The following is a 15280-nucleotide window of genomic DNA, read 5'->3' on the forward strand; positions in this document are numbered from 1 at the left end:
GGAAGGTTGTAAGTTCAAACCCCCGAGGTACAATTCTGTCGTTCTGCCCCTGAACAAGGCAGTTAACCCACTGTTCCTAGGCCTTCATTGAAAATAAGAATTTGTTCTTAACTGACTTTCCTAGTTAAATTAAAATAAAATATGTATACCTAACTGGTCCTCAGGAAAAGGGTTGTTTCCCAAATGTCACCCTATCCCCGACATAGTGCACTACGTTTGATCAGTGACCACTATGTAGAGAACAGGTTGCTGTTTGGGTAGCCGATGATAGGGTATAACCTCTCTGGTATGAATGAGGAAGTATACCACACACCACACCCATAGCATTTCAACAAAATCACACTAGACTTGTTGGTTATGATTTACGCATGCCGTCAGCTAAACTACATACCGTACCGGTCAATATAGTCTTCCTGAATATATTTGTATCTTTCATAACATATTGCGGTAAACTGTGGGCTGTTGGGTTGAGTGTGCAGTGATTAACACAGAGACCAGGAGGTTTTAGTCAGCAAACATGACTTTACTAGGCCATAAAATAAGCATAACAACTAAAATCACATAGGTTTGGCTCTCTGTCAGTCTTGCCCGCGGTGTGCCACAGTGCTCCTTTTATGTGGCCTCCACAGCTGGTTGGCACTTTCCCCTAATTAGCTCCACTTGGAGCCATCCGTGCCAGGGTGCTCAGCTCGTGTACTCCCAGCAGACGGAGCCAACGTCGCAGCAAGTACCTCCCGGGATACCACAACATTAAGTTAGCTGGAGATACACTATATATATATTTTTTTTTTACTTAACCTTTATTTAACTAGGCAAGTCTGTTTTTTAAAAAAAAATCTTATTTACAATGACAGCCTAGGAACAGTGGGCTAAATGCCTTGTTCAGTGGCAGAGCAACAGATTTTAACCTTGTCAGGTCGGGGATTCGATCTGGCAACCTTTCAGTTACTGGCCCAACGTTCTAACCACTAGGCTACCTGCCTCTAACCACTAGGCTACCTGCCTCTAACCATGAGGCTACCTGCTCTAACCACTAGGCTACCTGCCACTAACCAGTAGGCTACTTGCCTCTAACCACTAGGCTACTTGCCTCTAACCACTAGGCTACCTGCCTCTAACCACTAGGCTACCTGCCTCTAACCACTAGGCTACCTGCCTCTAACCACTAGGCTACCTGCTCTAACCACTAGGCTACCTGCCTCTAACCACTAGGCTACCTGCCTCTAACCACTAGGCTACCTGCCTCTAACCACTAGGCTACCTGCTCTAACCACTAGGCTACCTGCCTCTAACCACTAGGCTACCTGCCTCTAACCATTTGGCTACCTGCCTCTAACCACTAGGCTACCTGCCTCTAACCACTAGGCTACCTGCTTTAACCACTAGGCTACCTGCCTCTAACCACTAGGCTACCTGCCTCTAACCACTAGGCTACCTGCTCTAATCACTAGGCTACCTGCCTCTAACCAGTAGGGTACCTGCCTCTAACCACTAGGCTACCTGCCTCTAAGCACTAAGCTCCCTGCTCTAATCACTAGGCTACCTGCCTCTAACCACTTGGCTACCTGCCTCTAACCACTAGGCTACCTGCCTCTAACCAGTAGGCTACCTGCCTCTAACCACTACGCTACCGCCTCTAACCACTAGGCTACCTGCCTCTAAACACTAGGCTACCTGCCTCTAAACACTAGGCTACCTGCCTCTAACCACTAGGCTACCTGCCTCTAACCACTAGGCTACCTGCCTCTAACCACTAAGCTACCTGCTCTAATCACTAGGCTGCCTGCCTCTAACCACTAGGCTACCTGCCTCTAACCACTAGGCTACCTGCTTCTAACCACTAGGCTACCTGCCTCTAACCACTAGGCTACCTGCCTCTAACCACTAGGCTACCTTCTCTAACCACTAGGCTACCTTCTCTAACCACTAGGCTACCTGCCTCTAACCACTAAGATACCTGCTCTAATCACTAGGCTACCTGCCTCTAACCACTAGGCTACCTGCCTCTAACCACTAGGCTACCTGCTCGAACCACTAGGCTACCTGCCTCTAACCAGTAGGCTACCTGCTTCTAACCACTAGGCTACCTGCTCTAACCACTAGGCTACCTGCCTCTAACCACTAGGCTACCTGCCTCTAACCACTAGGCTACCTGCCTCTAACCACGAAGGCTACCTGCCTCTAACCACTAGGCTACCTGCTCTAATCACTAGGCTACCTGCCTCTAACCAGTAGGCTACCTGCCTCTAACCACTAGGTAGCCTAAGACTGTAGAACTCAGAGGAATAGAAAAGTATTCATGATGATATCCTTCACAGTGGTCCTTCTGTGGCTCAGTTGGTAGAGCATGGCGCTTGTAACGCCAGGGTAGTGGGTTCGATTCCCGGGACCACCCATACGTAGAATGTATGCACACATGACTGTAAGTCGCTTTGGATAAAAGCGTCAGCTAAATGGCATATATTATTATTATTATTATATTATTATTATTATTATATTATATTATATTATTATATATTATTATATTATTATTATATTATTATATATTACAGTAGCCCAAGACTGTAGAGCTCAGAGGAATAGAAAAATATTAATGATGATATCCTTCACAGTAGCCTAATACTGTAGAGCTCAGAGGAATAGAAAGGTATTCATGATGATATCCTTCACAGTAGCCTAAGACTGTAGAGCTCAGAGGAATAGGAAGGCATTCATAATGATATCCTTCACAGTAGCCTAAGACTGTAGAGCTCAGAGGAATAGGAAGGCATTCATAATGATATCCTTCACAGTAGCCTAAGACTGTAGAGCTCAGAGGAATAGAAAGGTATTCATGATGATATCCTTCACAGTAGGCTAAGACTGTAGAGCTCAGAGGAATAGAAAGGTATTCATGATGATATCCTTCACAGTAGCCTAAGACTGTAGAACTCAGAGGAATATAAAGGTATTCATGATGATATCCTTCACAGTAGCCTAAGACTGTAGAACTCAGAGGAATATAAAGGTATTCATGATGATATCCTTCACAGTAGCCTAAGATTGTAGAGCTCAGAGGAATAGAAAGGTATTCATGATGATATCCTTCACAGTAGCCTAAGACTGTAGAGCTCAGAGGAATAGAAAGGTATTCATGATGATATCCTTCACAGTAGCCTAAGACTGTAGAGCCCAGAGGAATAGGAAGGCATTCGTAATGATATCCTTCACAGTAGGCTAAGACTGTAGAGCTCAGAGGAATAGAAAGGTATTCATGATGATATCCTTCACAGTAGCCTAAGACTGTAGAGCTCAGAGAAATAGGAATGCATTCATAATGATATCCTTCACAGTAGCCTAAGACTGTAGAGCTCAGAGAAATAGGAATGCATTCATAATGATATCCTTCACAGTAGCCTAAGACTGTAGAGCTCAAAGGAATAGGAAGGCATTCATAATGATATCCTTCACAGTAGCCTAAGACTGTAGAGCTCAGAGGAATAGAAAGGTATTCATGATGATATCCTTCACAGTAGCCTAAGACTGTAGAGCTCAGAGGAATAGGAAGGCATTCATAATGATATCCTTCACAGTAGCCTAAGACTGTAGAGCTCAGAGAAATAGAAAGGCATTCATAATGATATCCTTCACAGTAGCCTAAGACTGTAGAGCTCAGAGAAATAGGAATGCATTCATGATGATATCCTTCACAGTAGCCTAAGACTGTAGAGCTCAGAGAAATAGAAAGGCATTCATAATGATATCCTTCACACCACAGTAATTTCCCAGATATACGGAGGAGTAATGCATCTGGATTTGTTGTGTGATGGTGTGATATTGCCTTTACTCCCTTACCAGGGATGAGGGGTGCCCCTTGGCAGACTCCTCCAGACTTTTCCTCACCTCAGTGGGCCAGCTGTGGCTGTGAGCTCCCAGGTTTGGTCCCCACGGGGAAATACTCTCTCAGACAGACAGATTCTGTATTCACAGTTCATCTGGACAGGATGGAACCTGTAGACACTCAGAGAGACAGATTCTGGAACTGTGTATCACTTCACGTGATTCGTATTTGAGATTGGGAACTTTCTTACTCACCGGGTCTCTTGGATAATACTCTGCTATTCTCTCTCTCTCTCTCTCTCTCTCTCTCTCTCTCTCTCTCTCTCTCTCTCTTCTCTCTCTCTCTCTCTCTCTCTCTCTCTCTCTCTCTCTCTCTCTCTCTCTCTCTCTCTCTCTCTCTCTCTCTCTCTCTCTCTCTCTCTCTCTCTCTCTCTCTCACTATCTCTCTCTCTCTCTCTCTCTCTCTCTCTCTCTCTCTCTCTCTCTCTCTCTCTCATTTAATTGGTGCTATTTGCACCCCTCTAGTGGCACACCTGGCAGCTGCTTGCCCTGACCTTTCTCCTGGGGACGAGAAATAATAATGTAATTGGTTAGTCACTGTGTTATCCTGAGTTTATTCTGCCCTGTGCATGTCAAAACTGAGGCATATCATCACCCAAAGCTCTTAACACTAAGGCATATCATCACCCAAAGCTCTTAAAACTGAGGCATATCATGAACTAATGCAGTCAATAATGATTTTAGATTATGTAATGACATAGTCATGGAAGCACTGACATTTTCTGTGTCTCCTCTCTCTCTCCCCCTCTCCCCTCTCTCATTCCCTCTCCCCTCCCTCCTCTCTCATTCCCTCTTCCCTCTCTCTGTTCCTCCTCTCTCATTCCCTCTCCCCTCCTCTCTCATCCCCTCTCTCTGCTCCTCCTCTCTCATTGCTGCTATGCTGCTCCTCTCTCCCTTCCTCTCTCCCCTCCTCTCATTCCCTCTCTTCTCATTCCCTCTCCCCTCCTCTCTCCTCCCCCTCTTTCCCCTGAAGTTAATTATCTACACCATTTGTCTCTGACATAACGCCAGCTGCTCTTGACCTTGTGCTCATGTGTCTCAGAGCAGCTGATGAAAGGGAGTCGTCCCCTCATGACTGGATTAATCGCTGATATGGGATGTGTGCATTCCAAATAGAACCCTATTCCCTACATAGTGCACTACTTTTGACCAGATCGAGCCCTATAAGCCCTGGTCAAAAGTGATGCACTACATAGGGAATAGGATGCCATTTGGGATGTAGCTATGGTGTGTGTCTGGCACTATTAGGATCCTACACAGGGCCCTGTGATGACGCCCACCATCCTCCAGCCGTCTCTCCATGCAGAGCCACGCTGGGAACATGCTGTCACCACACTATCACACGGCATGGCTGTGGAACTAAAAGGCCCTGAGGAGAAGACTGCTATTCACTTCAGCTACAGATCAGAGATATCAGCTCCCACTGGCCTGCTGATCACCACACCAACACATACTGTATGTAACTGGGTCGAAATACCATAGAGGCAGAGAGTTGGTCTATGTTACATTGTTGACAAGGACTTCATTGTGGAGCCTAGTGAAAAATCCTACTGCTTTTTAATATGATAGAAGATAACTCAACCAGATGAAATGCAAGAGCACATTGTAGATGCAATAACATTACTATTGTAGATGCAATAACATTACTATTGTAGATGCAATAACATTACTATTGTAGATGCAATAACATTACTATTGTAGATACAATAACATTACTATTGTAGATGCAATAACATTACTATTGTAGATGCAACAACATTACTATTGTAGATGCAATAACATTACTATTGTAGATGCAATAACATTACTATTGTAGATGCAATAACATTACTATTGTAGATACAATCATATTACTATTGTAGATGCAATAACATTACTATTGTAGATGCAATAACATTACTATTGTAGATGCAATAACATTACTATTGTAGATGCAATAACATTACATTTTTGTTAGGTGAAAGTAGCAGACCAATGGCCCAATGGATATATATCTCCCACAATACAGTATACTGAACATTGACATGACAACAGCGCCCCTCTCTGTACGAAAGTATGCGTCACATGTTGGTCATCCCCCTCAGCTATTTATTTTGTTCATGATCACGTTACATGCGTCATGGATGCTCTAAAGAGATATTTCAGACGGTCACAAACAGCCCAGACGAACACGGGGGTGATAGTAGAGTTGACCTGGATTTTCTACGATACAGAATCAACTGGAGGGGTGACCGTGTCATTACCCTCGTAAGGTATCGGAAATGACATCAACAGGTAAACAACAGGCCGTGGTTTCCATGGTTTCCGACTGTGCTGTGGTAGAAAAGTAAATACTACATACCTGGGACACTGACTGTAGTCATTAAGATTATAGAATTTGCAATTCAACAATGACATTGCAAAATTATAGTAGTCTAGAATGATATGATTTTTTTTTTTTTCGAGACATGGCCTTGCAAATACGCTATAGGGCTGATGTTTTGGACAAGACCTAATTCACATATTCCTTCTGGAACTATTGTCAGACGAGTTTTACATCGAGTTCAAAGTAAAACACACCGCTCAAACCGACCGTCCTTGTTCTCCTCTGTGTTGTGATGACAACCAATGATCCACATTCTCTAAGTGTTCTAGAATACTCTTGTTGTTGTTTCTGTAACAGTGTAACGGATGTGAAACGGCTAGTTTAGTTAGCGGTGCGCGCTAAATAGCGTTTCAATCGGTTACGTCATGGGTAACGATGCTTCGAGGGTGACTGTTTTTGTCGATGTGTGCAGAGGGTCCCTGGTTCGGGCCCCGGTATGGGCGAGGGGACGGACGTAAAGTTATTCTGTTACAACAGCAGGGTCCATGGTACTGTATGTTCCACAAACCAGAAATGGACTAGGATAGGGGGAACAGTCGTAATACAATACGAGACTTTACAGACACACAGAAGCCTCACACTTTGGCAAACTATTACAGCTAGGTCTTTGTGTAAAACGTCCATGGTCATGAGCACATGATAAAGCAATAGCGTTATCTAGATTTGGTGAAGCAAGTGTTAAATTGATTATTCATGATTCAGGGATCAGAGACCCTCCCTGTTCTCAGAGGCCATTTTTATACAGTGAATCACATAACGGTGCAACATAACTGGCACCACGCAGATTCATAGTTCGTCGAATTAATCTCTTTATACGCGGTAAGTAGGTTACTGTATGCATTACTTTTGGTGCTCCGTCATGTGAAGATCGGGTTATTTCTTCATGTTGATGAGGAACTTTGTACAAATCATTCGGATAATTTAGCAGCCATAAAATATAATGGTACAAAATATCAGTGTCTGAACGGATTAGGTTGACAAGTTAACAATTCAACAGTATCTTGCTCAGAGTAAAATGGTGTTAAATTGCAGACCACTTGTGGCTATGGGCATTATACAGCCGTTTGGGGTGGTTTTAGCACATGAGCGGTCACGTGCACGCGCGCGTACTATTAATTTGACCTAGAACATTGTAATATACGCGCAATTTGAATATATTGTCCGTTCATGTGTATGCATTATATTTAGGGTGCGCCACTATATTACAGCTTCGCGGTTACGTATAGCAAACAAGGAAAGAACGTGTTACACGGTAAGAAGTCCTTGATCGGTCAATGTTTAAGCGAGGAGAAACATTGTTACAATGTCTTTTCACAGTGTGTCCAGAGAAGCATTGATCGGCTCGGCTACACTTGGAGTTGTCTTTGTGGCTGGTTATTACATTGGTAAGGGGGAATCAACGTGCCGCCTTATCAATTTCATCACATGTCAAGATGACGTTGAACAGTCAAATATGACAGAGAGTCATCGTGTATTGTTTCCCATTATTGTTAAATTATCAAACACTTAAACCACAGTATCTGTACCCTCTTGAGATTACTCATCAATTGACATGATTGCTCCCTCCAGGCAAAAGAAGATCCACCTTTTCCATGGACATCTTCAAGAGTCACTCTGGGGCAAAAGATAACCCTTTGATGCAGTATGTCCTCAATCATTCAATGAGGGAGCATCCGGCCTTGAAAAAACTCAGACTGGTAAGAAGGTCCGGATTTACACATGTCTTCATTATCAAATATGTTCATATATTTGCCAAACAGTAGAACTTGTCCAAAGTCCATAGTGTCTGTCTTTTGCCACAAGGGGGCACCATTTATTATGTTGTACAAATCACATCAAGTCTAATTTTATGTCACATGAGCTGAATTACAACAACACTTTACAGTGAAATGTTTACTTTACAAGCCCTTAACCAACTATGAAGTTAAGAAAAATAAATGTTAAGAAAGTATTTACAAAAATAAACTGAAGTTAAAAAAATAAGAAATTAAGAAAATAGACATAACAAATAATTAAAGAGCAACAATAAAATAACAGGAGTGATGCTATACATAGGGGTTACTGGTACAGAGTCGATGTGTGGGGCCACAGGTTAGTTGAGGTAATTGATGCAATATGTACAGTATCAGTCAAAAGTTTGGACACACCTACTCATTCAAGGATATTTATTTTTAAAAAACTATTTTCTACATTGTAGAGTATTAGTGAAGACAAACTATGAAATAACACGTGGAATCATGTAGTAACAAAAAAAGTGTTAAACAAATCAAAAATATATTTTATATTTGAGATTCTTCAAAGTCGCCACCCTTTTCCTTGATGACAGCTTTGCACACTCTTGGCGTTCTCTCAACCAGCTTCACCTGGAATGTTTTTCCAACAGTCTTGAAGGAGTTCCCACATATGCTGAGCACTTGTTGCCTGCTTTTCGTTCACTCTGCGGTCCAGCTCATCCCAAACCATCTCAATTGGGTTGAGGTCAGGTGATTGTGGAGGCCAGGTCATCTGATGCAGCACTCCATCCTTCTTGGTTAAAAATCCCTTACACAGGCCTCCCGGGTGGCGCAGTGGTCTAAGGCACTGCATCGCATTGCTGGCTGTGCCACCAGCGTCGTCTGGGTTAGGAGGGTTTGGCCGGCAGGGATATCCTTGTCTTATCGCGCACTCCTGTGGTGGGCTGGGCGCTGTGCACGCTGACCAGGTCGCAAGGTGTACAGTTTTTCCTCCGACACATTGGTGCGGCTGGCTTCCGGGTGGGTTGTGCGTTGTGTCAAGAAACAGTGCGGGTTGGTTGGGTTGTGTTTCGGAGGACGCATGGCTCTCGTACCTTCGCCTCTCCCGAGTAGCAGCGATGAGACAAGACAGTAACCACTACCATCTGGATACCACGAAATTGGGGAGAAAAAAGGGTAAAATAATAATTAAAATTATATAATATTTAAAAGCCCTTACACAGCCTGGAGGTGTGTTGGGTCATTGTCCTGTTGAAAAACAAATGATAGTCCCTCTAAGCGCAAACCAGGTGGGATGGTGTATCGCTGCAGAATGCTGTGGTAGTCATGCTGGTTAAGTGTTCCTTGAATTCTACATAAATCACAGACAGTGTCACCAGCAAATACCATCACACCTCCTCCTCCATGCTTCATGGTGGGGACTAGATCATCCGTTCACCTACTCTGCGGTGACACGGCGGTTGGAACCCAAAATCTCATATTTGGACTCATCAGACCAAAGGACAGATTTCCACCGATCTATTGTCCATTGCTTGTGTGTTTTGGCCCTCTTCTTATTATTGGTGTCCTTCAGTAGTGGTTTCGTTGCAGGAAATCGACCATGAAGGCCTGATTCCACCATTCTCCTCTGAACAGTTGATGTTGAGATGTGTCTGTTACTTGAACTCTGATGCATTTATTTGGGCTGCAATTTCCGAGGCTGGTAACTCTAATGAACTTATCCTCTGCAGCAGAGTTAACTCTGGGTCTTCCTTTCCTGTAGCGGTCCTCATGAGAGCCAGTTTCATCATAGCGCTTGATGCTTTTTGCGACTGCACAATGCAAATAGTCTGGGTAGCCATTTGATTAGCTGTTCATGAGTCTTATGGCTTGGGGGGTAGAAGCTGTTAAGAAGCCTTTTGGACCTAGACTTGGCGCTCCAGTATCGCGCAGTAGCAGAGAGAACAGTCTATGACTGGAGTCTTTGACAATTTTTAGAACCTTCCTCTGACATCGCCTGGTATAGAGGTCCTGGATGGCAGGAAGCTTGGCCACTGTGATGTACTGGGCCGTACACACTATCCTCTGTAGTGCCTTGCGGTCGAAGGCGAAGCAGTTGCCATACCAGGCAGTGATGCAACCAATCAGGATGCTCTCGATAGTGCAACTGTAGAACTTTTTGAGGATCGGAGGACCAATGCCACATTTTTTTAGTTTCCTGAGGGGGAATAGGCATTGTCGTGCCCTCTTCATGACTGTCGTGGTGTGTTTGGACCATGATAGTTTGTTGGTGATGTGGACGCCAAGGAACTTGAAGCTCTCAACCTGCTCCACTACAGACCTGTGCTCGGCCTTCCTCTTTCTGTAGTTCACAATCATCTCCTTTGTCTTGATCATGTTGAAGGAAAGGTTGTTGTCTGGGCACCACACTGCCAGGTCTCTGACCTCCTCCCTATAGGCTGTCTCATTAATGTCGGTGATCAGGCCTACCACTGTTGTGTCATCGGCAAACTTAATGGTGGTGTTGGAGTCGTGCCTGGCCATGCAGTCATGAGTGAACAGGGAGTACAGGAGGGGACTGAGCACACACTCTCTGTTCACAAGTGTCTGGGTCTGAGATTTGTAAATATAAATGTACACTTAGTAAACTTAGGCTGTTTATCATGGTAACTTTTCTATTTCTGGAGAAAAACCAATAATAAATATCTCCTTTCTTCTGTTTTGTCTTCCAGAGGACTATGGATGATTCGTGGAACTTCATCATGGTTGCCGCGGAGCAGTCTCAGCTGATGGCTAACCTGGCAAGACTCATCAAAACCAAGAAAGCTATAGAAATCGGTAAACGTTATTCACATTATACTCTTTATCACACGTAATAATCTCTTCTCACTAGTTTCTGTAGGATTTTATTTCATGTTGCTTTTACCACCAATAACAGTGTAAATCTAGTCCATAATGGCTCGCAAAAACAAATACTGGTTTTATGTAAAACATTTACTGTATACGAGTCTCATAATACTCGTTTTATTTGTCTTCCCTGTAGGAGTATACACAGGGTACAACACTCTGAGCATAGCGCTGGTTCTGCCAGACGACGGGAAGATGGTGGCCTGTGACATCAAAGACGAATACCCCAACATCGGCAAACCCTTCTGGAAAGAGGTGATATGTGGATTTACGTTTGCTTTCTGTGACACACCAGTGCTACGTGACCTACTGTTGACGTAACTCTTTTTAGACAGGCATTTCAGCGGGCAGAATCATTTGATTGACTGTACGTCATCTCTCACACCATTGTAGTGATTCTGGCGTGTGCAGGCCAGACATGGGTGTATTTGTAAGGGATAGCCTTGTCAAGATCCCCAGGTAACAAATTACATTCTGAAACTATTATATTCACATTAGCTTGGTCCCAGATCTGTTTGTGCTCTTGCTATAATAGTTGGCATGATGGTAATAGTTGGCATGATGGTAATAGTTGGCATGATGGTAATAGTTGGCATGATGGTTATAGTTGGTATGATGGTAATAGTTGGCATGATGGTTATAGTTGGCATGATGGTTATAGTTGGCATGATGGTAATAGTTGGCATGGTGGTTATAGTTGGTATGATGGTAATAGTTGGCATGATGGTAATAGTTGGCATGATGGTAATAGTTGGCATGATGGTAATAGTTGGCATGATGGTTATAGTTGGTTTGATGGTAATAGTTGGCATGATGGTTATAGTTGGCATGATGGTTATAGTTGGCATGATGGTAATAGTTGGCATGATGGTTATAGTTGGCATGATGGTTATAGTTGGCATGATGGTTATAGTTGGCATGATGGTTATAGTTGGTATGATGGTAATAGTTGGCATGGTGGTTATAGTTGGCATGATGGCTATAGTTGGCATGATGATAGTTGGCATGATGATAGTTGGCATGATGGTTATAGTTGGCATGATGGTTATAGTTGGCATGATGGTTATAGTTGGCATGATGGCTATAGTTGGCATGATTGTAATAGTTGGCATGATGGTTATAGTTGGCATGACGGTAATAGTTGGCATGACGGTGGTAATAGTTGTCATGGTGGTAATAGTTGGCATGATGGTAATAGTTGGCATGATGTTAATAGTTGGCATGATGGCAATAGTTGGCATGATAGTAATTATAGTTGGCATGATTGTGGTAATAGTTGGCATGGTGGTTATAGTTGGCATGGTGGTTATAGTTGGCATGATGGTGGTAATAGTTGGCATGGTGGTAATAGTTGGCATGATGGTTATAGGCATGATGGTTATAGTTGGCATGATGGTGGTAATATTTGGCATGATGGTGTTAATAGTTGGCATGATGTTAATAGTTGGCATGATGTTAATAGTTGGCATGATAGTAATTATAGTTGGCATGATGGTGGTAATAGTTGGCATGATGGTGGTAATAGTTGGCATGATGGTGGTAATAGTTGGCATGGTGGTAATAGTTGGCATGGTGGTAATAGTTGGCATGATGGTTACAGTTGGCATGATGGTTATAGTTGGCATGAAGGTTATAATTGGCATGACGGTTACAGTTGGCATGATGGTTATAGTTGGCATGATGGTTATAGTTTGCATGATGAAACAAATAGACTGGTACTCAAGCTACATTTGCAAGTAAAACTAAATGCATGCTCTTCAACCAATCGCTGCCCACACCTGCCCGCCCGTCCAGCATCACTACTCCGGGCGGTTCTGACTTAGAATATATGGACAACTACAAACACCTAGGTATCTGGTTAGACTGTAAACTCTACTTCCAGGCTAACATTAAGCATCTCCAATCCAAAGTTAAATCGAGAATCAGCTTCCTATTTCGCAACAAAGCATCATTCACTCATGCTGCCAAACATACCCTCGTAAAACTGACTATCCTACCGATCCTTGACGATGTAATTTACAAAATAGCCTCCAACACTCTACTCAGCAAATTGGATGTAGTCTATCACAGTGCCATATACTACCCACCAGTGCGACCTGTATGCTCTCGCTGGCTGGCCCTCGCTTCATATTTGTCGTCAAACCCACTGGCTCCAGGTCATCTATAAGTCTTTGCTAGGAAAAGCCCCGCTTTATCTCAGCTCACTGGTCACCATAGCAACACCCACCCGTAGCACGCGTTCCAGCAGGTATATTTCACTGGTCATCCCCAAAGCCAACTCCCCCTTTGGCCACCTTTCCTTCCAGTTCTCTGCTGCCAATGACTGGAACAAACTATAAAAATCACTAAAGCTGGAGACTCATATCTTCCTCACTAACTTTAAGCCTCAGCTGTCAGAGCAGCTCACAGATCACTGCACCTGTACATAGTCCATCTGTAAATAGCCCATCCAACTACCTCATCCCCATACAGTTATTTATTATGCACTCCAGAGTCTCTACTTGCACAGTATCTCAATTCAAGCTTTTGAGAGGCTGGCTGCAATTGTGTGATAGATTGATGGGAATGTGAAAGTAATCTGATCCATCATCGAGAGAGCATGTCAGAGGATCCATTACTAACGGTCTCCCCTGATAACAGAAGTTCTTATCAATACTCACCTACCACCTTCCAGAAAAGACCCTTCTTGTTGACGTTGTAAGCAGAGTACAACATTTGTCAGAAAAAGTAATGCGTAACTCAACCCCCAGGTCTACTTCTGTGCTCTCTTTGCAGGCTGGAGTGGAACAAAAAATAGATCTACGCATCCAGCCGGCATTGAAAACTCTAGGTATAGTAATAACATGTTTATAACAGATCCATTACAAAACAAGACAATGAACAAATGTATTCACACTCACTCCTCAGATGACCTCTTGGCCAATGGCGAGGCCGAGACATTTGACTTCGTCTTCATCGATGCAGACAAAGCAAACTATGACAACTACTATGAAAAATCCCTCCAGCTAGTGAGGAAAGGAGGCATTATTGCCATTGATAACGTGAGTGTTTCAATATGAGGACTGAAGCCTAATCTAAAATCACATGGACAGCCGTAAGCAACTAAAATATATACACACACACACTACTGTTCTAAAGTTTGGGGTCACTTAGAAATGTCCTTGTTTTTGAAAGAAACATTTTTTTTTGTTCAGTGAAATACAGTGTAGACATTGTTAATGTGGTAAATGACTATTGTAGCTGGAAACGGCAGATTTTTTAAATGTAATATCTACATAGGCGTCCAGAGGCCCATTATCAGCAACCATCACTCCTATGTTAGCTAATCCAAGTTTCATTTTAAAAGGCTAATTGATTATTAGAAAACTATTTTGCAATGTTAGCACAGCTGAAAACTGTTGCACTGATTAAAGAAGCAATAAAACTGGTCTTTATACCAATTGAGTATCTGGAGCATCAGCATTTGTGGGTTCGATTAGGCTTTTTTATTGCTTTTCTTTCAAAAACCAAGGACATTTAAGTTACCCCAAATTTTTGAATGTTAATATATACACACACACTAGAACGCTGATGATGCTCTGTGCTTTAGGTTCTGTGGAGTGGGAAGGTGGTGAACCCTGCAGCTGATGACATTGACACCCAGGCCATTGACAAGCTGAACAAGAAGTTGTACCGGGATGTCAGGATCAACATCAGCATGCTCACTGTGGGAGACGGAGTGACACTGGCCTTCAAACTCTAACACTATGTAGGAGACAGGGCTTAAAACTACAGTACTAAATGGAAGATTGGCCAACACTGGTCTGTACTGCGGTAAACTGTAGTACCCAATTACTGAGAAGTAGCTTTACATTACGATAATCAGATAGTACTTGGCAAGTGCTGACTTTTAAAATGGTTGTGTATAGGTCATTAATAATAAACACACATTAAATCCATGTGTGTAATGCTGCCCTTGAATATATGTGACCTGAAAAGGTTTAAATGAAAGAACTAGGACTGTCAGAGCTAATCAGGTAACTTAAATTTTTGTGCATTTTTTTTAAATATATTGTCTGAAGGCATTCAAAAATATACTGAAAACAAGTCGAGTGTCTGCTTTCTCAATTTACATCATTTTGCCAACCGTTACTTTAGATAAAATTAAGATGTCAACATTCTTTTTATTTTTTTATGAAAAATCTGAAATCACACCTTCATTTGAGCAAATTCTGAAGTTGTGATAATTCACAGCAAACCCTGTGATTAAATAAAACTTGATGGCCCTAGAAAAGGACCAAAGTAATGTGTAATGTTTTACAGTTCTATTGTACTCAGACGAGCCACGGTTACGGTTGTTTTAAAATGTTCATTCTGGTTGAGCTGTAAAACAAGTGACTTACCGTGTGAAGGCGCCGTGACTTACCCAAGAACAAAG

The 15280-nt window shown here is 42.8% G+C and overlaps 1 protein-coding gene across 4 annotated transcripts; it reads left to right on the forward strand.

Moving 5' to 3' along the window:
* Positions 1-5998: 5998 nt before the first annotated feature.
* LOC118402708 (catechol O-methyltransferase domain-containing protein 1-like) lies at positions 5999-14954 on the forward strand. Of its 4 annotated transcripts, none has more exons than XM_035800895.2 (8): positions 6007-6153; positions 7562-7629; positions 7814-7941; positions 10689-10794; positions 11000-11118; positions 13639-13693; positions 13771-13904; positions 14453-14954. In XM_035800895.2, exons 3-8 carry the CDS (start codon positions 7837-7839, stop codon positions 14603-14605), a joined length of 672 nt encoding a protein of 223 aa, XP_035656788.1. In that variant the 5' UTR covers positions 6007-6153; positions 7562-7629; positions 7814-7836; the 3' UTR covers positions 14606-14954. The 4 variants fall into 4 exon arrangements, with proteins under 4 accessions (XP_035656786.1, XP_035656788.1, XP_035656787.1 ...); XM_035800894.2 differs by lacking the exon at positions 6007-6153 and adding an exon at positions 6964-7063; XM_035800893.2 differs by lacking the exon at positions 7562-7629 and having other exon boundaries at positions 5999-6153.
* Positions 14955-15280: the final 326 nt, after the last annotated feature.

The sequence above is a fragment of the Oncorhynchus keta genome, chromosome 24, assembly GCF_023373465.1.
Source record: "Oncorhynchus keta strain PuntledgeMale-10-30-2019 chromosome 24, Oket_V2, whole genome shotgun sequence".
In the NCBI taxonomy this organism is placed as follows: domain Eukaryota; kingdom Metazoa; phylum Chordata; class Actinopteri; order Salmoniformes; family Salmonidae; genus Oncorhynchus; species Oncorhynchus keta.

Bases quoted from the DNA above. Each gene is read 5' to 3' on its own strand.
- LOC118402708 (XM_035800892.2), top strand. From the start codon at position 7,548: ATGTCTTTTCACAGTGTGTCCAGAGAAGCATTGATCGGCTCGGCTACA. The intron at 11,119-13,638 runs GTGATATGTGGA...CTCTCTTTGCAG, and splicing joins GCAAACCCTTCTGGAAAGAG to GCTGGAGTGGAACAAAAAAT. The intron at 13,905-14,452 runs GTGAGTGTTTCA...TCTGTGCTTTAG, and splicing joins GCATTATTGCCATTGATAAC to GTTCTGTGGAGTGGGAAGGT.